This window comes from Protopterus annectens, chromosome 1.part0 (assembly GCF_019279795.1).
Source record: "Protopterus annectens isolate FY-2018-M chromosome 1.part0, PAN1.0, whole genome shotgun sequence".
NCBI lineage: Eukaryota > Metazoa > Chordata > Ceratodontiformes > Protopteridae > Protopterus > Protopterus annectens.
The window spans coordinates 882674507-882699941 of record NC_056725.1 but is presented as its reverse complement, the minus strand read 5'-3'; the positions used below and the strand labels follow the sequence as shown (position 1 = coordinate 882699941).

The 25435-nt window shown below is 39.8% G+C and overlaps 1 protein-coding gene across 1 annotated transcript in view; it reads left to right on the top strand.

Moving 5' to 3' along the window:
- Positions 1-25435, top strand: part of LOC122795602 (sialin-like) — a 925743-nt gene that overhangs the window by 48917 nt on the left and 851391 nt on the right. Inside the window, exon 2 of the mRNA XM_044063877.1 lies at positions 21629-21806. Within this exon, the coding sequence (XP_043919812.1) occupies positions 21722-21806 (85 nt within the window). The 5' untranslated portion in view covers positions 21629-21721. The remainder of the gene's footprint in view (positions 1-21628; positions 21807-25435) is intronic.

The following is a 25435-nucleotide window of genomic DNA, read 5'->3' as shown; positions in this document are numbered from 1 at the left end:
TTATCCAGTATCCAGATGCCCAGGGGTAACAGGTGCAAGCCATCCCTGGAACAGCAGCATGGCTTGTCATGCATGACATCTCAAGCAGACAGACATTAGACCCTCTTGGACTGACAGCTGTAACTGTGCCACCTGTTAAAGCTGATCATTCTGTGTTTGTACTGTGGCATCATTCTTGGTGAGGGTTGGATGCTGCAAATGGCCAGTGTCATACCGGCCTGGAGTACATACTCAGAGAGCTCATCCATGTCTCTTTTCATGTAGTCCAGGGAGGTACATCTCAGGTCATTCACACCAGCATGGACAATGAGTGCATCATATTTCTGCTTGCTTTGGGGTGACCTGCATACTTGTGTTATGTGGCATATTGTGGCAGCCTACAGGCAGCTTACTGTACCCTTTCCCTTGTTTAGTCTGCTTTGTGTACTATGTGTTGCATGTGCTATATTTAGAGGTTGTGGTTGCTTGAGGTCTGCTTTGGAGGCCTCTGTTGGTGTGGTGTATTTGTAATTAGGGCCTCCGGGAATGTTTTCCTGTGTTTATGTGTTTGGTTTACAGTTGTGATAGGTCTATGTGGGACTGGGTTTGTGGTGTATGTGGTTACCTTCTCCTCCTGACTGGTTTTGACAGTACTGAGTTGGGGGAGCTCAGCCTCTGGTTTGGATAAATGGTTGCATCTCTCACATATATTTGTATTTATTGGGGGGAGTTGTGGGTTGTCTGTGTACTTGGGGCAGGTGTCACATTGCCTCTGGATTCACAGATTTTACTTGTTGTGGCTGGCCTTAGTGGATTGTATGTGTGGACATATTTTATTGCCATACTACTGATCAGTGATTACTTCCCTTTTTATGTTTGCTCTATCATGTAGTAGCTTCCTCATTCTCTTGCATGGTTTGGTAATGGCTGGAGTCCAGCATGCCAGATGCCTGCATGTATAGCATTGTGTCTTGTTGTTATTTGTGATTGCATAATCCAAGCATTCCTGGCTGTGTTCATGGAATGCCTGTATAACATGTTCTGTGGTGTGTCCCATATTCTGCACCTGCACAGGGCCTTTCATGGATTCCACATCGGTTTGGAGGGGTGCAGCCTATGTTTTACACATGTTTTTCACTGTGATTTTCTGGCCAGGGACTGTGGTCAGGATGTGTATATCCGGTGTGATTACTCTATGGTCTGGTCTTACCAGTGAGGGATACACTTCTCATCTTGCCATCCAGTACGCATGTTGCTGATTATTACATCCAGTATGCTTACCACTCTTGTGGGAGTGGTACGTTGTTCCTGGGCATTTTGGTTTATTGATTCTGGGAACTTTTCTCCTACTGTGTTGGTGCTAGTATAATGCTCCCAGTGTATGTCTGGGTATTTTCAGTCAAGCAATATAATGTGGTTTGGGGGGCTTGATATATTCATGTATTCCAACATAGGCCAGGTGCAGTTCCTGGTATTAGGACAGTAGTCTGCAGCAGGCTATATACTGGGAGGTGGTTTTAGCCATTGGTATTTGACCATGGCTAATCCATGCTGCTTCTTGTTGTGGTACCAACATGGGGGTGTGGTTATCCTTGACATTTATTGCTAGTCACCCTCCTTTTGTAGCTTGTTCCATGTTTTGCGGCTGTACAGCACAGTATGAGGTGTAACCTGGTAGTGTTAGGATGCTGATGTGAGCCTTGACCCAGTTTTCTATTACAGGACTGATATCAACATTCTCCATACTGTGTGTTTACACTGCATGCATCTTGCTGTTTAGACTTCTGGCATTGGGTAGCATTACATCTAGGTTCCTATCCCTTGTGGTACCTATGAAGGTGGGTTTGTGTTTTGAGACTTACCTATTCAGGGCATGCTGTGGGTACTGACAGCCTTTGCCAGTATCCATGGGGCCTGGACTGATAGGTGCATGCCACCCCTAGCAGGTGGTGCATCATGTCATGCTCAGCATGTCTTCCCAGGCTGAAACACATTGGCTCCCCTTTGACTAACTGCATTACTTCAGCCAGTTATTGCAATTGATCATCCCATCATCATTTTGTGGCTTCATGCTTGGTGAGGGTGGATGTTAGTCAGGGTCCTCAAGTGTGCATATAGTACATGGTGTTACATTACTTAACACATGGCATTCATGCCTCAGGTGGTGCTGCAGGGCTGCCTCTGTTGGATGCACATATTACACTCCCTGTACATGTTTGTGAACAGGTCATGTCATTTTAGGCATCCCTGTTATTATATGAGTGAGTCAGAGAGGGGTATCATTCCCAGGGTTACTACTGAGCCAGTGTATGTGCTGTGTGTTGCCTCTTTGCCAAGGCCAGGGCATACTGGGCACGCCTCCTTCTGCCTACTGGGGCAGGCTCAGGTTGTTCCTCCTCCGAGTCACGCTCTGCCTGTGATGGCCTTGGCAATGGTGGGGGGCTGTTTGGCCCAGCCCTATGCTGGTCCTGCTGCAGCTGTTTTCGCAAGATCATATTATGTAGCATAGCACATACCATGACAATTTGGGTACATGTAGTTGGTGAGTACTGCAAGGCTCCACCAGATGTGTCCAGACACCAGAACCGTGACTTGAGCAGCCCAAACACACGCTCTATTACATTACATGTTTGTGCATGTGCCTCATTATGGCGTTCCTGTTCAGGTGTGTGTGCGTTTCTGATGGGTGTCATCAGCCACGGCTCCAGTGCATAACCTGCATCCCCCACTAGGTGTCCATGTGGGATGTCCCCATTGGCAAATGTCTGGTACAGCTGCGTCAAATGCCAGATGTGGGAATCATGGTAGCTCCCAGGGCAGCCAGCACACACATTCATTATTATGCCCTGGGCATCACACATGACCTGGCAGTTGATGGAGGTGAAGCCCTTGTGGTTAATGTAGGCCCTACCCCGCTCACCGGCTGGTGCTTTGATACATATGTGCATGCAGTCTATTGCACCCACTACCTCAGGGTATTCCACTATTTGCTGGAAGAGATGCATATTGCTGGCCAATACCTCACGGGCATTGGGGAAATATACATGATCACTGACATGTGCTGACATGGCATCCAGGAACTGGTGCAGTACCCTGGAGGCTGATGCCTGTGATATCCCCATCATATCACCAGTTGGTCTCTGGAAGGTACCTGTTGCTAGTATTCTTAGGCCAACACATACCTTGGTTTCCACTGGGATGGGTTCCCCTCTGTTGGTTCTGTGTGTGAGGCGTGGCCTGCACAGCTCGACTATTTGCTGCAGGAGCTCTCTGTCCACTCTATAGTGCTCTACTATCTCCAGCTCATGTAACCCGTGGTAGGTGACCCTGGGCCTGTACACTCTTCTCCGTCTCCTCACTGTGGGTTGTCTGGCACCATCTGCATTGTCACCACCCTCAGCAAGTCACCTATGTCTCATTATGACAGCTATGGCAGCCCCTAGCATTTCTGCTCTGAGTTCAGCTTTTTCAGTTTTCACTTCTAATAGCTTACTCCTGTCTTGCAGTGTCTCTTGAGAGAAACATCCTGCACTGCTGTTTGCAGAGTTTTAAGTGCTGGGCTGGGCTACTATTCTGCCTGTGTAATTGCCTGCTTCTAATTGTTTTCACCTGCTAGCTCCAGCAGTATTCCCTGCTAGCTTCCTACTAATTCTGTTGCTTCCTTTTTCCTTTCTGTTTCCTCAGGGGGGGAGCAGCATGCATACCAGCAGAAACGCGCTCACAGTGGCTTACATGCGTGCGCAGATGCTTACACGGTTCAGGATCTGCCTATTCGGGTTAAAACGCGTGCACACCAGTGCAAACAGTGTTACAATTCTAGCAACACGCTCCCACATGCTCGGTCTGCCTTACACGCGCACACACTTCCCTACTTGCGCTTCATACGCATGCACACTGCCCTACTCGTGCTTCATGGTGCACACAAATGCGCATGCACGCCCAGCAAGAAACTTTGGTGTAAGTAACAGTGTACACCTTCCATTTCTTGACTTTCCCATGCTTATCTTGTGGCACTCCTCTTTCCCTGATCTGTGTCTGTCATCTGTCATGTTACACTGACCTCCAATGAACTGCATTTCTTTCTACCATTCCCTCCTGTGATGTCACCTATCTCCTACTCTATTCCTCCCCCGTATGTATCTCTTACACTACTCGGACTGTGCTCATTTGCTATGTGACTGTGGGATTCAGTATCCTAACCCTCATTTACATGAGATTGCCTACTAATGCTTAGTTACATGTCTTAGACTCAGCTTCCCCCCTTAGCAACCACTACACGATGGCCATGTTGTTTTTGGTCTGCTGGTCCCTGCATTGTCATTCCATCTATTGCATAAAACCCACATTTGTGGGTTTATAACCTTCATTTTTATGTTTTATACAGCGCAGCCCGTTTGCATGGGGCTGTGCTGCATTTAAACATCGGCGATCGGCGGAAAAAAAATATATTTTTTTTATATTTGCATCAGGTTACCTTGAAAATGGCACAGATTTGGCCATTGGCATGCTGCCTGACACATATGCACTCTTTATTTGGAGCTGACATGGCTCCATTGTGATTTTTGCAGAAATGTACTCAGTTGTCAACTGAGTACATTTCTGCAGCTAAAACGGCTCTTACACTGGCTGGTTTCTGCTTCGTGGATCGCTAATATACCCCATTTGCATACCTTTCGGCTACAAGTGAGGTATTTAGCATATCCACACCCAGTCCATGTAAGAGACATTTTAGCTGGTCTCTTACACTGAGTTTCGGGCTGTTCCTGGATCGCGAGGCTTGCATGGAGTGTTACATGTCTCTTACACTCCGTGCAAGCCTTCGTGAATCCTGCCCAATGTTACACTCAAAACACAACATATATAAGCCAAAACAAAATTAATTAAAGCAATTAAAACAGTTACACCCTAATTAAACAATTAAAAAACTTCTAAAGTCACAAATCTAAAATTCTGAACTAACTTTTAATTTTAAGAAAGTTTGTTGCCTAAAAATATTTATACTTTCATTCAAACCAGGTGGATTGTCCGCATTTAATTTAAGTAGCCACATAGTTTCTTTCCTTTCAACTCTCTTTTTGTTGTTGCCACCTCTCAAATCTTTTTTAACATGTTCAAGCACAGAAAAAGTGAACTTTTTACTAAATGGACAGCTAATTGTTTTGGCTTATATATGCTGTGTATATATGCACCCACAACCATTCCAGTGTCCCATTAAGTCTATCTCTCAAATTAGCATAAAAACTGTTCATACCTGTCAGTATCCATACTATTTCCTTCTTTACTTTTACAATTATTACACAGATTTGGATTTCATTTAAAACTTATTTCCGATTTTATAGAAAAGAAAACACTGACAGCTATTTGCTAAACAAAAGAAACCCCTCTCACATTCAAAACAGGATTAGCGCAAGAAACATTAAAATTCTCATCCCTTAAAACTCACATTTACTGAAAATGCATCTGGCAACCTCTTACACTAACAGAGACATGCTGAGATTCATCTTCAAATAGCATATAGTGAAGTACTAATTACCGACTACATGAAAGGTGCAAGAATTCAAAGACAAATGCATAATGCATTTAATAGCACCCTGGAACAGTTCAGCAGCTGTCCACTGGTCACATGTCCCTTCTTCTGAAGCAGCCCAGGAGTACTGTCTAGTTAACAACTTTGCAGGCTCACATAGAAGACGAAGGCTGAAGGAGTCAAACAATTATGTACTACGGTGTTAGACAAACTATTGTACCCAAAACTATGTACTGACATTCACAGACTGTAATTCTCAGTGATTTAGAAAAAGAAAAACAGAGTTTAAATGGCCTGGCAGCTGGTATAGACGACTGAGGTTCATAGCACCCATACTTAAGGTTCATTTAACACTTAAGGGGCATTTTACACACACACACACACACACACACACACACACACACACACACACACACACACACACACACACACTCACATTCATAAACACACACACACCCACACACACACACACACACACACACACATACACACACACACTCACATTCATAAACACACACACACACACACACACACACACACGCACACCACAAGCACACAAAGGTATTAATGATAGATCTCTATTATAACACTCATTTCCTGCCTTCACAATGCATTGTTGTCAACAACCGTACCAGTCTGCATACCAAGAACTCAGTTGCTGTTTACCTTTAAAATAAGCCAACTATTAAATATTCATATGCTAGGAATAGCTTTAAGCAGTCACACTCCAAAAGATGAATGCCAGCAGATGATGAGTCACCAAGTCTACTTATAGACCTTTATACTAATAAATAAACTGACACAAGCTTTGAAATTCAATTAATAAAATTCTTTTCAAGAAATGCATGAAAATTAAGTAATGAGCGTTGAACAATTAAATATAAAATAAGCTATACACTTTCACGATGAAATACAAAGTACATGGGTTTACAATATACAGAGAACATGTGGAAGAACGGTATGTATCACCTTATCTGGTCCTATCATTTCTAGTAACTGAAGATTTTACTGCATTCATACATGTCTACCTTTGGTTCGTATGTAAAACAGCAGATGCACAATCTGAGGGGCAAGGAATTCCAGGCTTCACTTTCTGTCCCAGAATACGCTTCAGAAAATTCATGCTAATGCAAACCTGTTATTCTATCAACTTTCTTAAGTTTGTAAGAGAAATATTTAAAAATTGTTGCGTCTCTATTTTTGGACTTTTGCCCCACTTTTGTCCAGATTTCCTGCTCTAACAAGTGCTAAACTCCCTCAGTGACATTCTGCTGGCTGTGCACAGTGCTGGACAGCCAGTCACACAAAACATCACTACTACCTCATCATGTCTAGGCAAGGGTGAGTCCAAGACAGCACGACAAGGGATTAGGGTTAACATTTTTGTTACTACTTCCCTTACCAAATACCAGCTCTCAATAAGTGCTGAGCCTGTTGCTGTGACATTATTGAATGTGTTTTGCATTTTTTTTAATTCTTACCTGGATCCGGGCCCATAGGAAGTCGAGCTGCTGCTGTCTGAAAAAAAATTCTCATCTTGATGAGTCCTGACTGAGTGACTGACTGTTCCTTCCTTCCTGTCCTCAGTGTCCTGAAATCCTTTCCTGATCCTGTGTCTGGGACTGGGTCTCTGGCAGGATCTTGTCTGCATGGGGTCTGGATGAGATGGAGCTGGAGGGATTCCTGGAGTTGCAGCAGAGTGCAGACACATGCACTTCTTCTTTATGTTTGCAGCACTTGAGTTGTGCTCCTTCTTGGCAGAATGCAGCAGAAGTAAGTTTAATAAACTAATTTAACGTTAAAGAAACAGCTTCACATTGCTCGCAACTTGCTACATGGCAGTGCTGCTGCTGCCTGCCTGCTTGCTGTACGAGATGAGTCTACAATACAAACGTTCATACCAGTCCATACATTAAAACAAAAACAAAGTTGCATTATCAGTCCAAACCCTGCCCCTGCCCTATTCTGAGTTCCGACAGGCTAGCAGTCTCCCTCACGAAGCTGACATCAATGCGCACATGTGATGATGTCTGGGACAACTAAAAAAAATGGGAAGTAAAGGGGCCACTCAGAAAATCATGGCACCCCATTATTTTGACCTCAAAACCAGTAAAGACCAAGGAATTCAGTACAATTGAAAGATATGGCTGTGGGTTCTAACCCAGGTATATGGATTGCTGACACTGCAGTCCAGCATAAAAGGGGTGCTTCAATCCTAAGTGTGTCATCATTCAGATGAGATGTTAAACTGCTATTCCATCTAGTTGTATTGGTGGTTGATCAGGTGGAAGTAAAAGATCCCATGCCACCTTTCAAAATGAATAATAGAAGTTCCCTAATGCCCTGGCCACATTTTCCCACTGATATAAATAAAAAGTTTGGTCTCCCTTGAAAAGAGGCCACTAGCATAGTGCATTAGCACAGTGGAACTAACCCAATCAACAAATAGATAGATAGATAAAATAAGTACTATAATGATTCGTGCTAGGAGACAGATTCAGAAAGAAAATACAAGAACAAGACTGTCTTCCTAAAACTTGAGAGGTAATAAAAAAGTTATAGCCTTGGAATGTTAAAAAATCCTAACGGACCTATGTTGAATGATACTGAGATGATTAAGAAAGGATGGAAAGATCAGACTAAGTCGTTGTATTGTAAAAATTAAACAGATTACCAACCATTACCTCTACCTTCTGTTGAGGAACTGATGGGGATGAAAGAGAAGTAGAAGCAACACTGGAAGCTGTGCCAAGAAGCACCACACTGAGTATCAGTAACATTCCCAGTGGAGCAATACAGGATGCAGCAGCTGAAGTACGTAAGAGGCTCTGCCAGGAAATCTGGAAGACAACATAAGATTTTGTGTTCATACCAGTCTTGAAGAAACTGGATCTCACTGCTAGTAAAAATTAGCATACAGTCAATCACCCTCCAAGATTCTTCTCAACACTATTCACTGAGGATTACACCCATATTTGGAATGAGAACCACCAGAGGTGCAAACAAGATTCAGGAAAGAGTAAGAAACAAGAGACATCACTGGGGATATGAGATGAATCATTGAAAAGGCAAAATAATATGAAAAAAGATATCTACATTTGTTTCATTGATTATAGCAAGGCCTCTGACTGCATAAATCATGAAAAACTCTGGGTCACACTGAGTAGTATGGTTATATTCGAACACCCTTAGTCACACCATAGTCTTCACACACAGTCTTTACTTCAGTCAAACAACAGTTCCAACAGAACAGTGAGAAACAGAATGGTTTAGAATTGGTAAAGGTGTATACCAAGACTGCGTACTATCCCCATACATCTTTAACTGATGTACACAACACAGCTTCAGAGAATCTGGATTGGATGAAGAAAATCAAGGTGTGAAAAATGGAAGAAAAACTATCAACAGCCTTCACTATGCTGGTGATACCAAATGACTTGCTGAAAGTGAGAAACATATGAAATATTTGCCACTCAAGATTAAACAACAGTCCTGAAATGGGTTTGCACCTTTACATGAAGAAGGCAAAGATCATAAAAACTGGTACAGGCAATAAATTTATTTTTGATGAAGAAGAAACAGAAACAACAGACAACTTCAGCCTACTTTGATCAATAACCCCTAATATAGCAACAATTAGTCAAGACATTTGTCAGGGTATCACTCTTAGCAAATAATCATGAAGGAATTGGATGAGGTGATCAAGTGTGGAGATGTATCTTTGCATATGACATTTTGACTTATCCAAGCTATGGTAATAGCATCATATGGCTATATGTGCATGGTGTGTGTGTACCCATATCTATATATAATGTGTGTGTGTGTGTGTGTGTGTGTGTGTGTGTGTGTGTGTGTGTGTGTGTGTGTGTGTGTGTGTGTGTGTGTGTGTGTGTGTATGTGTATGTATGGCTCTATTTGGTAAAAGGTTGATTACCTCTCCTTTTGCTGGGATTTTTTGACAGTGTGGGATATGAAGCAAGGGTAACAACTGGGTTGTTTAAAAGGAGATGGCATAACCTCTGGATACAACTATCCTTTCATGGATGCACTCGGTGATAGCAAAATAGCCCCCAACTGCTTCCAGAATGGGACGGCTGGGCAAGAATCAGAGATTTTGTTGCTGACCACACTATATTGATTCTGAGCAGCTCCATCTCTGGGGGTGGCTTTTCTTGAAGTTGCCCTGGAAATTCAGGCTTCTCCCAGACAGCTGATTCTTTGCTAGGTCTGCCCTGAAAACACATTTGACAAGAGAACTCTCCACATACTAGAAAAAAAAAGATGGTGATGAGGCTGAATCTCTACTCCAACAATAAAGAGGATTCTGCCTATTTTCCATGGTTTCCAGGTAAGCTCTAACTTCAGGGCTAAAGAGGAAAGGATGATTTCCTAAATGTCATTTTGGTGTTGTCAGCAAAGTCTGTGAACTTCAACCAGGCATGCTGGTGAATAGCAACACTAGAACCAGTATCTGGAACAAATCTTCAATGGAGCTATAAATCACTGTTATAATAAGGTACAATATGGAAAAACAGTACCAACTGGGACACCACGTCTGCATGAAGTGTCCATCAGGCAGGTGTTCTAGTGACTTGTGCTTTCCATTGATCATGTTGAAGATGCATAAACTTCCTTTCCAGTGTGGTCCATCACCCCTGACTCCTTATCAGAGGATATTCCTTTGACCCGCTGCAGTTTGCCCACCTTATAGATCAACTGTTGATGCCATTTCAGTTGCACTGCACCTCACATTCGAACATCTTGAAGAGAAGAACAGGCTGTTGTTCATAGATTTCAGCTTGGCATTCAATATGGTAATTCCAATGCAACTTACAGAAAAGCTAATCAAACTTGGCATAAATAATGGGCTGTGCAAATGGATCCTCAATTTCCTGACTGGAAGACCATAAAAACCTGTGCTGGTAACACTTTAGGGAGTATTACAATCAACACCAGTGTACCTCAGGGCTATGTGCTGAGTCCTCTGTTGTTCACAATCCTTACCCATGACTACTCTGCAAAAGCTAGCAACAACCACATCATCAGATTTGGGGGTGACACCACAGTGGTGGTACTCATAATTAGTGATGACAAGAATGGTTATGCAAATGAGGTCAACTCCCCGATTGAATAATGGTGCAATAATAACAATTTGGACCTGAACTTCAATAAAACAAAGGAAATCACTCTGTCATGCACCTGCCCCTCAAGATCAATGGTGAATAAGGGGAGAGAGTCCAAACTACAAAGTTCCTGGGGGTACATATATCAGATGATCTTTCTTGGAGTACAAACACGGGCCAGCTAATTAAGAAAGCCCACCAGTGACTACACTTCCTAAGAAGGCTGAGAAAAGCAAAGCTCTCTATGAATGCTCTAAATACCTCCTACAGAGGAGCCATCAAGAGCATTATCACCAGCAACTGCACTGTATGGTTCGGTAATAGCACAATGGCCAAAAGGAAGAAGCTTCAAAGAATAATAAGAGCAGCAGAAAAGATTGTGGGCACTAGTCTTCCTACCTTACAGGAGCTCTTTGAAATGAGATGTAAAAAAAGGTCCTGCAAAATACTAAGTGACACTTCTCATCCAGGATATGGTTGGTTCGCTAAACTTGCTTCTTGTAGAAGGTTATGGAGTATCGGCTGCAGGACCTCCAGATTCATGAAAAGTTTTTATCCAACTGCAATAAGACTCATTAATGCAGACATAAATCTGGATGTAACAAAACTATAATAGACTGCTGCACTCTCATTCTTTTTCTTTTTTCACACAGTAATTCTATTTATTTATTGCTTACTAAAATTAATATATTCTCATTCAAGTGCAATTCCAATCACTTCCTTATGTGCAATATCACCCAATCTCACCTCTGTGTATAGTGTACTTTTTCTTTTCATGTGTTAATCATCTAGTTGTCAATGTTGTCCAGTGTATATAAATAGTGTACAAGCATGTGCACCAGCTACCAGAAATTTAGTTTTGTACTATAGTTATTGCTTTTTCTTTAATACCTATCATGTCTTGTCTTTTTGTGTATGTATTTTCCTGTAAAAGAGCTGACACTCGAAATTTTGTTTAGGTAGCACTTGTGTTTCCTAAATAACAATAAAGTTTCTATGAATCTTTGAATCATTACCAGGCTCATTAGTATCAAAGCCTTCTTAATGCCTGCTGCTGCTGCAGTTAAGAGTATCAGGCTTAACAATCTCCAGCCAGTACATAGCGGGTCAGAGAATCCTGTCTGGTTTCCTTTGAAGAGTAACAACACAATAAGTGCATTCTCTTGCAGCATCAATGGCATCCTTTAGCATGCCTACCACTGGAAGGAACACTCCAAGACAATTGCTGTGTAGACCAAAAAGCCTTTTGCAGAGTTCTCTTTGTGAAGGACTTGGTATGTGTTGGCCCTTCCACCCTCTGCCATATTATCTCTAAGACCTCACCAAACAGGGAGTGATGAAGGAGAGTCAACATCCTCTTCATCATCATCATCATCATCATCTAACATAGCAGACTCACTTGTGATGTCTGCATGCTTATTCAGCAAAAGCTGTCATATATAACAAGCATGACAACCAAAGGATCAAAAAGAGGCTGGTCTGCAGTTGTACTTGACTCTACATGTTACTGTTAACAAACACTGTTGAAAGCCATAGGACAGACTCTGCAACACCGCAGCCAAACCAGCATTGAATTGACTCTTTGCACCAGGGACATTGATGGAATGATGTTTATTTACAAACTGCTCAAGGGAATTTTTATTTGTTAAGTCTATTAATTTGGGGAATATTCTTCATTGGAGGAATAGGTGTCCCAGTTTATCGAAAGATTGTTAAAATCACCCAGGATAAAGGAGTGTTTTCCAAATGCAGAGATCATTTAGAATGCAGAGGAATCTTGCATGGTCATCAGGGGACAAAGAAGATATTTTTGTAATGGACTATTAGTTGACAATCCTACCTATACTGATCTGTACTGCAACAAGTTTAGTTTGAGAATTCCTAGGGATCTGCCTGCAAGCGAAAATTACCCTGACAAATATAGAGACTCTACCAGAGTTGCCAATGAGTTTGAAGTCATGAAAAGTGTGAAACTCATGTATAGTGGGAGTGTTCCAATTACATTTTAATTAAGTTTCAGAAACTATGCACACAAGGATGTCTTTTAAATACAGGAGTGCCTCAAGATCAATTTATTATTTAGACTTCTGGCATTGAGAAGACCCTCCTTAGTGCAATCCAATTTCATGACTGACATGTTAGGTTGGAATGCCACTCAACGGGACTCTGCCTAAAAATGGCACTACATGTCAGCAAAGCCTTTAGCCAGAATAAGGAAGCCTTGAAACAAGAGGTGCAAGCCATCCTGAATGAAGCAAGCCAAATATCTTCAGACTCATTTCTATCTTTTTATTTGTCTAACATTCAATAAACACATCCCTGCATCATTATCAATGTGTGCAACTCATTTTAATGCTATTAGTATGAAAAACAGAATTATCGCATACCTTTTCTGCCATACTACCCTACTTTCATTCTGTATTTTCCAATCTTAACCCTGTCTCCAGTAGAACTCATATGCCTACTTAAGTCTACACATCCCTTCTCCTTCCAATGATGTCATCCTTGTCTTCTGCCAAGGGTGCATACATATTAGAAGATACAATCGGGGGAGCTATTTGCATAACAGAGTCATTTTGTAAATCTCATTTTCCTTCTAGAATGACAGAGGCAGCATCAGTTATGTAGCAACTCTCGACATGTACCTGACCTCCCCTTCAGATAATTTAATAGTAACAGTATTTAAGTCACCTTTGGTGTCTGGAAAGACAGGAGCATTATCAGTTACTGAACAGCTATCAACATTTACTGGACATTCCTGTTCATGTAATACATTAGCAAATGAAGAAGAAACGGGATTCATATGAGAAGAAGCAGGAAAAGCAGCAACAGTGTTACAGTTATCAGCATTCCTACGACAGCAAAAAAAAAAAAATTTAACAGTGCCCTTGTTCCCCACACTGATAACATCACTTTTTAGACAACTGATGATCAAATGTCCTGTAGTTACACACACACTCACAAGCAAAAAATGAACTGTTTAATATATTTTACAGTTCATTTCCCATGTAAACCAGTAAGACACAGTTCACAAATTTCTATTGTTCTTGCATTTTTAACAGTTTGAACCCTTTCAGTGTCCTGTTAAGTAAGGTGAAAAAAAAAGTCTAGTTGAGAACTTTTCTCAGTTTTATTCATACATCTAATAAAGGAAAGCCTGAAAGCCCAAAGTCAAAAATAATTTGTCCCAAATAAAGTACCTGTCAATAGAACATTCACTTTTTGTTTGTATTCTAAAAGTAGGCCTCCATTTTCCAGCATTTTATTAGCAACAAGCGTCTCCCTGACTGCCACAGCTGTAGGATATGAATGTTACACAAACTCCACTGTCTCTGCCTTCAGACCAGCAACAGCAGGGTCAACCTGACTCCTCTAATGAAGTGAACCAACTTACACCATCAGGCAAGTCAGCTCCCATCAGCAACAATATACTTCATAGCTTCAATTCCTAAAAGGGAAAAACATGTTCAGCTGCTGAGCTCAGGAGAGTGCATTGTCATCTCCTGGCTACTCTTCATCCACAAATTTTAGCAAGGTGGGATTGGCCAAACCACCTTCAAACAATGTCATAGCAGTCACAGAAGGTGAGATCACTGGCAGAGAATCCACAATAGCAGAAATAATAGAAAGCAATGCATTCTCCACAGTTCTTGGCTCCATCTTCTTTCCATCCCAGAAACAGCCATCCTGTGCCACCTAGTTATGAAAATTATGAGACTTTTTTCCAATGTACTTGGCCAAATTCCTGCTAATTAGTATGAAGGCCTAGTGGGACTAGCCCACCCAATAAAACATAAATATATAAATATATACATAAACAGACACATGCATAAGAAATGAGCCTAGTATGATATGTCACACAAATCATTATACTTTAGAGACAGAAATGCTAAATGTGAGAAGTATAACAGTCATAAATTGAATAGCAAGCACTAAAAATCTGGCATACAAAGAACATACAAAATACTGAGCTGTGTGACTGGTTGTGATCTTTGCCTAATGATGTAAGAAATGACTTTTAGCTGATCAGATTTTTGTAGGACTGGAAGATACCTTTTTAATGCAAGACTGACTGCTGGTGACTAATCCAGTCAGATATTAGGGATACTTCTACATAGAAACACTTACAGAAGGCATAGGAGATGCAGAAAATAAATAGTTAAAGCAGTGTGTGGCAGAGATACCTTTAGAGCTTCACACCCACCTACTAGGTCATTGATTACTTTCCTCTCCTAAGTGAATTAATTTTCTTTTGAACACTGGAGATTTCGCATAAATGCAGGAGTAACGGGGCTTATCTGTTAGTAGTTTATGTCTGGAGATGTCAGCAATGGAGGTTTAAAGGGAACCGCAATAAGAAGATAAGATGCAGGTGATGGTCTTCATAGTAAGCAGATGAAATAAACGAATAGCCTACAACTTATGAAACTATTGCAAAGAGCTATTTTAAGCCTAGCAAATCTTAACCCAAATATTGCTGACAAGTGTCAACACCCAAGGATCTTTTCTGTTATGATATAGGCTTGTAAATGTTAAACAAAACTGGTCTGTAGAATCCTGAATGGGACTGGGAGAAAAGAAGAGTTTTCATTTTGTCATTTGCCTGATATTGATTTGACAAGTAGCTGGTGAACCAGGACAGGAAGGAGTGGGACAATCCAATTTTGGATAGTTTGTGAAGATGTTTTTTGGTGATAGACGTTGTCAAGGCTTTTGATAAATTGCGAAAGAGGGATGAGACACTAAGTTGCCATGGTATCTAATTATTGATAGTACTGATGAAGTTAAGAAGACCTGAAGTGGTTTTATGATGTGGCCTGAAACCATGATGGGCAGGAGAGAGAGAGAAGATTATTGGCCTCCTCGCCTCCTATGAAACCACACTTGGCACCAGTACCATCACCTATGTATAAAACACATATTCAGTGGTACTCATTCCTCATCACCTGTCTACTCAAAAGTGGAGACATACATCCTAACCCAGGCCCACCCTTTAATCCTAACCCCAAAAGTAACACCAAAGATTTAAACATACAAACACTGAACCTTAGAAGTATATGTAATAAAATAGTCCCACTGCGTGCCTGGATTGATCAAAATATTAGCCCTTACAGAAACATGGCTACACCCCAATTTCAAAGACTCAGAAATAATGCATCCAAACTTTGCAATAACTAGATGAGATAGATCTAAAAAGAAAGGGGGAGGGATGGCTGTTCTATATCCATCTGCATGCAATATCACACCCCATACCAGCAATATACCCACCTTTTCTAATGCTGCAGTACTAATCTCTTTTTTGAACCTCAACACAACAAAAATGATTTGCATAATAGTAATATATATCCCACCATGTCACAATATACCAGTGTTGGAAGATGTATTAACCTGGACATCCCAAACAATAAATCATGAAACAATAATCTTAGGAGACATTAATATACATTGGAGACCATTGCTTCCAACCCCCCATAAACAGTATCAGTCTGTATGTTTTTTCACAGCTTATCAATAATCCAACAAGATACAGCAAAGATCTTACCTGCCAATACACCCTAGGCTGGATCCTAATATCCCACCCCACCAATTATCCCTCTTCAGGTACACTGTCTATTTCCTGAGCAATCATCTGCCAGCTTATGCCATTAGAACAAACTACCAACAACTAAGAGTGCACACTGTAAAATCAGTTAGGAATTTACCAAATTTTTGTCAGCATAAATTCAACAATCTCCTACATGAAATAGACTGGACACTCCTTAAACTACTACAACTAAAGGTTGCAGTACTATACTTTAATAACACCTTTCTTCACATACTCAATACCCTAGCCCCCATTCTTATGAAAATAATCAACAAGATCTTAGCCCCATGGATCTCTAAGGAATGTAAACACCTGATGAATCAAAGGGACCTAGCATGGAAAACCTGGAAACTAAATAAAAACTAACAATATCATGTCAACTTCAAAACACTACGTAACAAAGTTACAAAATTAATGAATTGTAATAAGAAATAATTAATAAGAAATCATTCTATTCCCAGTTTTAACTCCAGTATAAAACCAACCCCAAAGATTTTTGCGGCTCCATATCTACTCTACTTAACCCTGGGACAAATAGAGATCACACCCCATCACCTAATACCCCCTCCATCACAAATAGCCAAAAACTTTAACAAGCATTTCATAAAATCAATAGCAGACCTAATAACCAACACCCCTAGGACTGGACCCCCCCCCACCCTTCAACCTATTTCGGCACCAATCCTATACCATCTACTACCTCTAACCATATCATTAATAACCCCCCCACTGAACAAAATGTCATACAAACTCCATTCTCATTTCAGCTCATACCCACAAACACCATAAAGAAACTACTACAAAAACTAAGACCCTGTTCCACCTTGGATGATAATCTTCCACCACACTACCTCAAAGTGGCTGCCAACTCAATCACTTACCCAATCAGTATCCTTATAAATAGGTCTTTATCCGAATCAGAAGTACCGACCACATGGAAACAATTTCACATCACCCCATACACAAAGGAGGCAATTCTATTAAGCTAACCAATTTTCATCCTATATCCGTCTTGTTACCCATATCCAAACTTATTGAGAGAGGTATCCATCAGCAGATAATGCAATACCTATTGCAAAACAATCTTTTAACCCAAACCCAACATAGTTTCCGACCCAGCCACAGCACATCTACTCCCTATTTTCTTTGACATGGTCTCGCATCCCCTAACTTAGGCTTCTCACATAACACAGTAAAATGGTTTCACAGCTACCCCAAGGATGAACTCTTTCTTAATCCAAAGAAGACTGAAATAGTACTCTTCCACCCTAAAAACACCTCCACTGTCACTGATCATTTTACCGTCTTTGCATCTGACAGCACTGTCATAGAAATGGTGTAGGAAACCAAACTTCTAGGAGTAATCACTGGCAATAAACTTTCCTTTGACCACCATATACAGCAGAATATAAAGAAATCTCATCAAAAACTGGAACTCTTTTATAGAAACAAACATTTCTTAACTACAGCAACCAAAGTTTCCCTAGTAAAAACATTTTTACTTCCCTCCCTTCTTTACGGTGCCTCTGTCTCACTAATTTACAAACTTCTACCCTAAACAAGATGGAACAGTGTACAACAAAGTAGCTAAGTTTACCACAAACTCTAAATATCACAGACATCACTGTAAAGTGCTACTAGAACTAAACTCGCTTGAACTTTCCAACCAACTTGCTTTTATTCAGCTATCCACTTTGCACTACCTTATTTTGAAGCCTACTGCCTGCCTTACACTACCCAACTTAGTTGCACCTTATACAGTAAATAGATCCCTATGATCAGAAGACAAAAATCTCTTAGCGATCTCAAAACCCACAAAACAAAAAAAAAACAGGTCACTCTCTATATTCATATACTGTCTATAACTATGGAATTCACTATCTCTTGCTACCAGGTCTATGCCTAGCCAAACCCGCTTTAAAGCCTCTTTAAAAAAAAAATCATCTAAAAAAAAGGCTCTGCTCCTGTATAAATCTGGCGTAATGCTCAGCTCTTCCTCTTCTTCCACGCTAGCTTCATTTTCTTCTTCCTCTGTCACATCTCACGCCTTCACAGTCTACAAGATCCTAAGTCTGTCCTAACTCCTTCTTTGTTTCTGTACCATATCCTTAAGCTACTGCTCAGTCTGCAATGCCTCGATTCTTCTTAACTCACTATCTTTCTGCATCACTAACTCTTCGGCTATTATTTTCCTACTGAAACCAACATTTTATTTTTCATATACTATAACAACCGATGTCATATTTTGTACTACCTACATACTATTTTTGTACACTTTATTTACTCATAGGCTATGTATATGTTGTTAGAATGACTAAAATTGTCTATAATGATATAACTCTACAGGATTTTCTAGATGTGTAGTAGATCTTGTAACCTAGTTTACATTCTATCAACTTATATTTGTATAGTGTTCCTCATGCCACTTGTATTGTTTTTGGGCTAAAATGTATGTGGAGCTTTCTCCCCGGGCCTCCACTGAAACTGGGTTCTGTAGACCCAGTCAGACAACCCTGGTAAACAAATGTCAAATAAATTGTAATTGAGATGTTTGTGCAGTTATTTTTGTCTGCATTTTTCCAGAATTTTAGATAATGGAGACAATATAGCTACTAGCCTATAGTTGGAAAAGTCAGTGGATTTGCCATCTTTATGAAGTGGTATGATGTATGATTTTTGCCAGATGGTTGACATAATTTTCCTGAATGTATCTATTTAGTGGAATTGAAATAGGATATGCAAAATGCATTAATTCTGATATAATTTCGGGGAGATTGTTAGTTAGACGTATAGTTGACTTTAATCTATGAAGGTGATTTTTAATAGCAGAATTAGGAACTGATATGAGTGACAAAGTGTTTGAATTAGTAGAGCGATAATAGGGCACTTGAAGATTGCTAGGGTTTTTATTTCAATAAGGAGAGTCAGTGTAGAGTGTATAAAGTTGTAAGTGAACTGACACAGAATGCTATATGTTTTGCTGTCAATAAAAGGAAATGGAGACATGACCAGGGTTCAAGTGGTTGTGTAAGGATGACCAAAAGAGCTTAGGAATGTTTTGATAGAATTCTTGTGTGGTTGTATAGAAGGTTTTATTGTCAGATTTAACCATGTGATTGGTGTGATTTCTAAGTTACTTACATTTGTAGATTCTGTTGTGCATTGTTTTTCTGATAAGTGTACCAAACTTTGTCCCTGATTCTTTTGAGTTATTTGTTGGCTAGAAATAGCTGAGGAGCATGGTTGAATTTGACTTTTTTGCCACAGTGGAATTTGTTCTTTCAGAATATTGCGAAACATTTTGTTGAATTCTAATAAGGCATTATCTAGTAAAATATTTTTAGTGTATTCCAATTACATTTATCCAGAATAGCAATCCATTTTGATAAGCTGTAAACTGTTATAGTGATGCTTCTTAGGGATGTTGGATATTTTAGCAAAGGTGGGAGATGATGACTTAAGTTATCTGGTAGGGTACCTGCAGAGATTATTTTACTTGGATCGAAAGTCATGATCCAGTATAGGTCTTTATTATGTCTAATTTGGGTCAGAATTAGCTAATACAACTACATAGGTTTAAGCTGTTTAGAAGAGACTCAAGAGCTAATTGAAGACCAGTTTGTGATTAAATCACTTAGTATGACAGTTTATTGGGAGATGTTAGTAGAAACTGAGAAAATTATATTTTCAACAGTAGGGTTGTCCTTTCCAGGGGGTATATAGGCAGCAATAATGCATGTACTTTTGTGGTTGTTAATTTTAGGAAAGTGGTACTGAAAAGGGGAGATCATGGAGTTAGAGAGAGAGTTCAAGTGTGTTGGGGTAAATAAATGCATTTTACCACCTGTTTTACTGTTATGTCTGCAATCAGAATATTGTAACCTTGGGTAGTATTTCATCTATTTTTTTCAAATTTTTGGTCCAAACCATGTTTCACTGAGAACTGTTGGTGTGGTGGATTATCCAAGCATGTAATTCTGTAAAACTATTATACATAATTATTGGATTATAGTTTATTAACAGCAAGTTTTTGTTGTGTGAGATGGAATTTTGGGAAGTGCTATTTTTGTAGGTGGCATACACGTAGAACAGGTTGTTGAGATGGGCTAGGTTTGGGATGAATATCCATGACAATGCAAGAGATACATATGTAAATATAATGGTAGGGAACAAACCATTTTGTTTTGCACTTATACTTTAGGTCTAATGTATGGCCTAAGGAGTGCTGGAATAATTAGGTTTGCTTGTTAGCATGCATATAAGAAGAATGCTACAGATGAGGAGATATGTACTGACTTGTATGAAAAAAATGAGAGATTAATAAGAGATAATTTGATTTGGTCATAGTTTATGTTCAATGATGTGTGCAAGTAATAGTAGAAGGAATATTGCTAGAATTTGACTCAGTACTTTGACTATAGTAGTAGGTGAGTAGTGAGAGGGGTAGGTAGAAGTTGTCTGATGTAGTTATTAGGGAACAGTGGGGAAGGGAAGTAGTATTAAGGGAATAGTAGGAAGGCTAGGGATTAGTGGCATGACCAGAGGTTGGTAATAGAAAAAAAATAGGATTGGTGGTATTCTTCTAGAATGATTGACTGGCAACTATTGCAGTGATTGGTCACGTGTACTGTTGTGAGGGGTTTAATGTGATACCTGAAACATATGTCTTAAATTGATGTTTAGGAGGTTGTACGCATGAGTAAAGATACATAAATTTAGAGTGAGAGGGAATTGGGGGTGGGGTAGGGGTACATAATGGAGATTACCCACCCAGGACTGTCTCTCTCTTTCTTTCTCTCTCTCTTCTGCAAGAAAAAAATCAGAGAGAGAGAAAGAGAGAAAGAGGTTGGATAAGCAGATGGTAAAAGCAGTAGCTAGATAAGTTACACACAAAATCTAGGAAGGACAAAGTAGTGAACAGTGTGGAAGTGCCAGCTAAATCACCAGCAGTGAAGGGTTACAGATGGTGCACTGATGATTTGCGAAACTGTGAAAAGTGGGGACAGAAAGAAAGATATTTATATTTAAGTAGTATAGTAGCCTTATGCACAGAACAGACACGAAGGAGAGGAAAAAGGTTTAATTGTGGTGCAAACACTGAAATTTATGGTAATGACACAAGCAGTAGGGAATGGATTATATACACACATATTATAAATAACAGGCCCTAATATGGATATATTTTACATAAAATGAATTGCCTTAAATATGTGTACCATTTTAATTTTATAAGTATGTTTCCCAAGAATAATCACTGTTCTAAATGATCCATAATGTTATGCACAATGTTTGCATTAAAGAATACTGCAGTGAGATATAGAGGAGAGTTTAATGCAGGAAAGCACTGTGTCTGTGGTTTATGGTCTGAAAATGTACTTTAGAATGCAATGTAAGTATGACATGTCACCTTTTCAGGCAGGTACAATAGGAGGGGAGGAGCTGCTGATAAATTACCACTGCCAACGTAAATCGTGTAAAGCAGCAAGGTTGCAACAGCCTCCATATGTGATGGAAACATCAGACCTTGGTGACATTTCTATGCAAGCTTACAATGAAAAGCTAGCAATCCTCCCTATAAAGCAAACTAGCCAAGGTAAGTTGTGCTTTATAGAGCTACCTTTATGCAGTGTTGCACATTGTTCTTGATACCATGGAATCTTGAGTATTACATAGGTGCCTGCTTCTTAATATTGTAGTCAGTGTGAGAAGATGTAATAATGAGGTGTGGTAAATTTGTCTGTAAGATTTTCACTTGTGACCAATGACTTTGTTTCTGAGTGCAGATGCAGATACACTGTTGCTGTGCAGTTAACAACATACCTTAATTTGTTAACCGGGCAGTCTGTTGTATTTAATGTTGTGTGTTTTACCACAGAATATATAAACCGAGAGGTAGATCCAGCACTATGCGACCTAGGCAGTTGCCTATGGCCCACTGGCTGGGAGGGATGCTGACAACTGAGCTGCCACAACATTTAATTCTTAATTTAAAAAAATGACTCATCTGCTTATTAACAACATTGTTCTTTAAGAATGCACTCTGCTTCTGTGTAAGTGTTTACCCAGGTACACACATCTACATTCCTGAGAAGCAACAAGCATCTACGCATGCATATTTTAGTTGCTGCTGATTCTTTATTTTTTCTGCACATGTGGAATTTAAAGTTGCTTCTTCTTCAGATTAGTGTTCCATTCTGAGGACATATCTGAATTAAACAGGCATTTTGTTGATGGTAAGGTAGAGGTGCTTTTGTGTAATGCCCTGGTTAGGGATGACTGGTTAGTTAATTAACTTGCTCAGTCTTAAACACAGTACCTTGGTTACAGGAAACAAGAGACTGAGTGCTCTACACCAGCTACTAGACTACTTAAAGAGTTTCAATGCATTTTTTAAGGAATTGTGAGTTTTGGTGCATTTTCAAGGAATAGTGAGTTTTAAGGGAAGAGAAGGTTACTGTTGCTCATGCTAAGAATGTTTTCAATGTCCAACTGTTTTCTTTAGCAAATGGCCATCACTGTTCATGCTATACAGTTTGAAAGCAGTTTTAGTAGCACAATATGTGAGTATACTTACCTTTTGTGAAGAAGGCTGTGGGTTCTACACCCATACTGTGTAGATGGATTGCTGATATGGTGTTTTACTTTAAGGGGATAGGATGGGGTGCTGCACTCGTGATTGTGTCCACTTTTGGATGCAATGCCTAGTAACTGTCAACCTCTTGTCAGTCTGCTAGCCATTCCCTGTTTCAGTATTACCAGCTTACCAATTTTGTTTTTTAAATGTAACATAGGCAATTTATTCTTTAAAGGTAGCAAGCACTGAATTTGTAGATGAAACACTGAAATTTAAAGTTGTTTTCCAGCAGTAATCTCTTCATTAGATACAGCTTTCTTTAATGTAGAATTATTAGGATGAATTCTATTTCTGCAGAGATTGTGCATATTGTCTGATATTGGTGGCTTCTAATGATGTCTGAGTGGACTTTATGGGTAAAATGTTCTGAAATGGGTAGTTTTGTCATTACTGGTTCATACATTTTGTTTCATTGCTTACTGGAAAAAATGTTCAAAACTACAAATTTAAAACACAGTCTAACAAGTGGTGCTATATTATACAAGGAATATAATTTAATACAATCAGGAAGTTGAAATAAAGAATGCATGCATATAAGCATGGTACTAAAAAATGGGTGCAAGTTGTGTATAGTTTGAAAACAGCCCAAAGTTAAACTTAATCTGCCACTGGCCGGATGCATTTTCTTTGAAAGTGGGTTTCAATGCCACTTCAGGGAAGAAGTTTACTATTCAAGCTAAGTCTGTTTTCATTCTCAGACTGTAATGTTTTGTTTTGCAAATGGCTATCAGGACACAACCACAGGAAATTTGTAACCAACCACATAAATGGAGCCTTGGCATAATGACTCTTAATGCAATCCTGTGGCGACACGTGTGGAGTGTTGGATTGCAATGCAGATGGTCTTAGGTTCTAATCCAGGGTATGCAAACTTTATAGGGCAGTGCAGTGATGCAGGGGTTAATTTTGTCACCTCACAGTAACAGGTTCTCCAGTTTGATTCTCGGATGTGGTGCCTTCTATGCAGAGTCTGCATGTCCTCCCTGTGATCGCGTGGGTTTCCTCCGGGTGCTCTGGTTTACTCCCACATTCCAAAGACATGCATCTGGAGCATTCCTCCCCAGCCCAGGCCTCCACTGAAAATAGATTCTGTCCTAGTAGGACTTTCTCAGTCAACAAATGTTAAATAAATAAATAAATAAATAAATTCTGAGTACAGCAATCAACTTGTGAGCATAGCACTATACCTGGAATAAAATCAATGCTATAATCTAAAAAGTACATAGAAAGGATCGACTTCAATTTTAACATTTGACCATGCATTGCATTGTTTTATTCTGCTAGAAGGCAATCCTTTCTATGTACATTTTGGATGACAGCACTGATTTTATTCCAGGTATAGTGCTATGTTCATGAGTTGATTGCTTACTCGGAATTGTGTTGTGTGTTATTTTGCTAAGCCTCCATTTGTGTGAAATGGTTATGAGTGTTTGTGCTATAAAATTTGAAATAACAGTTATAAATTATATTCTCAAATATCAGTAATCTTTGTAGAAGTAAATAAGAAAATAGTATGCACACTGACAGGTTTGATCAGTGTTTATGGTAACTGAGGAGAAATAGCCAGGTAATGGGACACTGGAATGGCTGTGGGGTAGCTGCTGCAGAGGAACTGCTGCCGGGTGGGGGGGTGTCAGACCCAATCCACTACTGTTTATAGGGGGCCACACTTGACCATGATCCGGCTCTGCATAAACCATTCCATCACTATATTGTGAGGAATACCTGCGAACAAACTTTTGATGTCAGCTGTAATGATCAATAGTTTGTCAGGACACTCAGCCTTAGAAAGGTATACTAAGAAATGTCAAGAATCATCTACTTTGTGAGGATGCTTTCAAAAAATATTCTTAAGTTTCTTATCAACAAAAATAGGAAGTGGGTCAGCAATAGAACCACTCATAGAAACTACTTGCAGTAGTGACTCATTCATGTCAGTGTGGCACAACTGGGTTAAACAAGTGCAATAATGATAAATATTGTGTGATTACTTGTTGCAACAACAGATCTTTAAGAGTGAAATTAACATTGGCATAAACAATGCTTATTTTGGCTTCGGATACACTGTAGTAAAAAATGGTTTCATTAACAAACATTTTTGCTGAGTAATCTAACAAATTCGTAATTACCAGCCCACCCCCACACCCCCACCTTGCCTGGTTTCATCAGTGTGATGTTTCTATTCTTAGTTATATCACAAAGGCCCATGCATTTGGCTAAAGACAAATTCTGAAATATGCCATTGCATTTTGTACAAAAAATTATTCCTAATGTCTGCTTCACTTAATGTTTCCTACATACTGATGTTAGGATACAAGGGCGGGTTATAATAGCTAGAGTTGTTGAATGCAGTTCCATTATTGTGTTCATCTGTCTATTGTTCTTGTGTGCAAAAATCTTGAAATCAGTGAGAGTAGAAGCAAGATCTGCCTTGGTTGATGAGAGTAAATGAAAAACCTCTCTTGAATATTCCAAGCTGTATTGGTTTCACAAAAAATAGTTGAAAATGTTAAAATCACCATAACTTACTTTTTTTTACCTTTGGATGCACCACTCACTTTTGTACTCCATAGTTCTATACTGCTGGT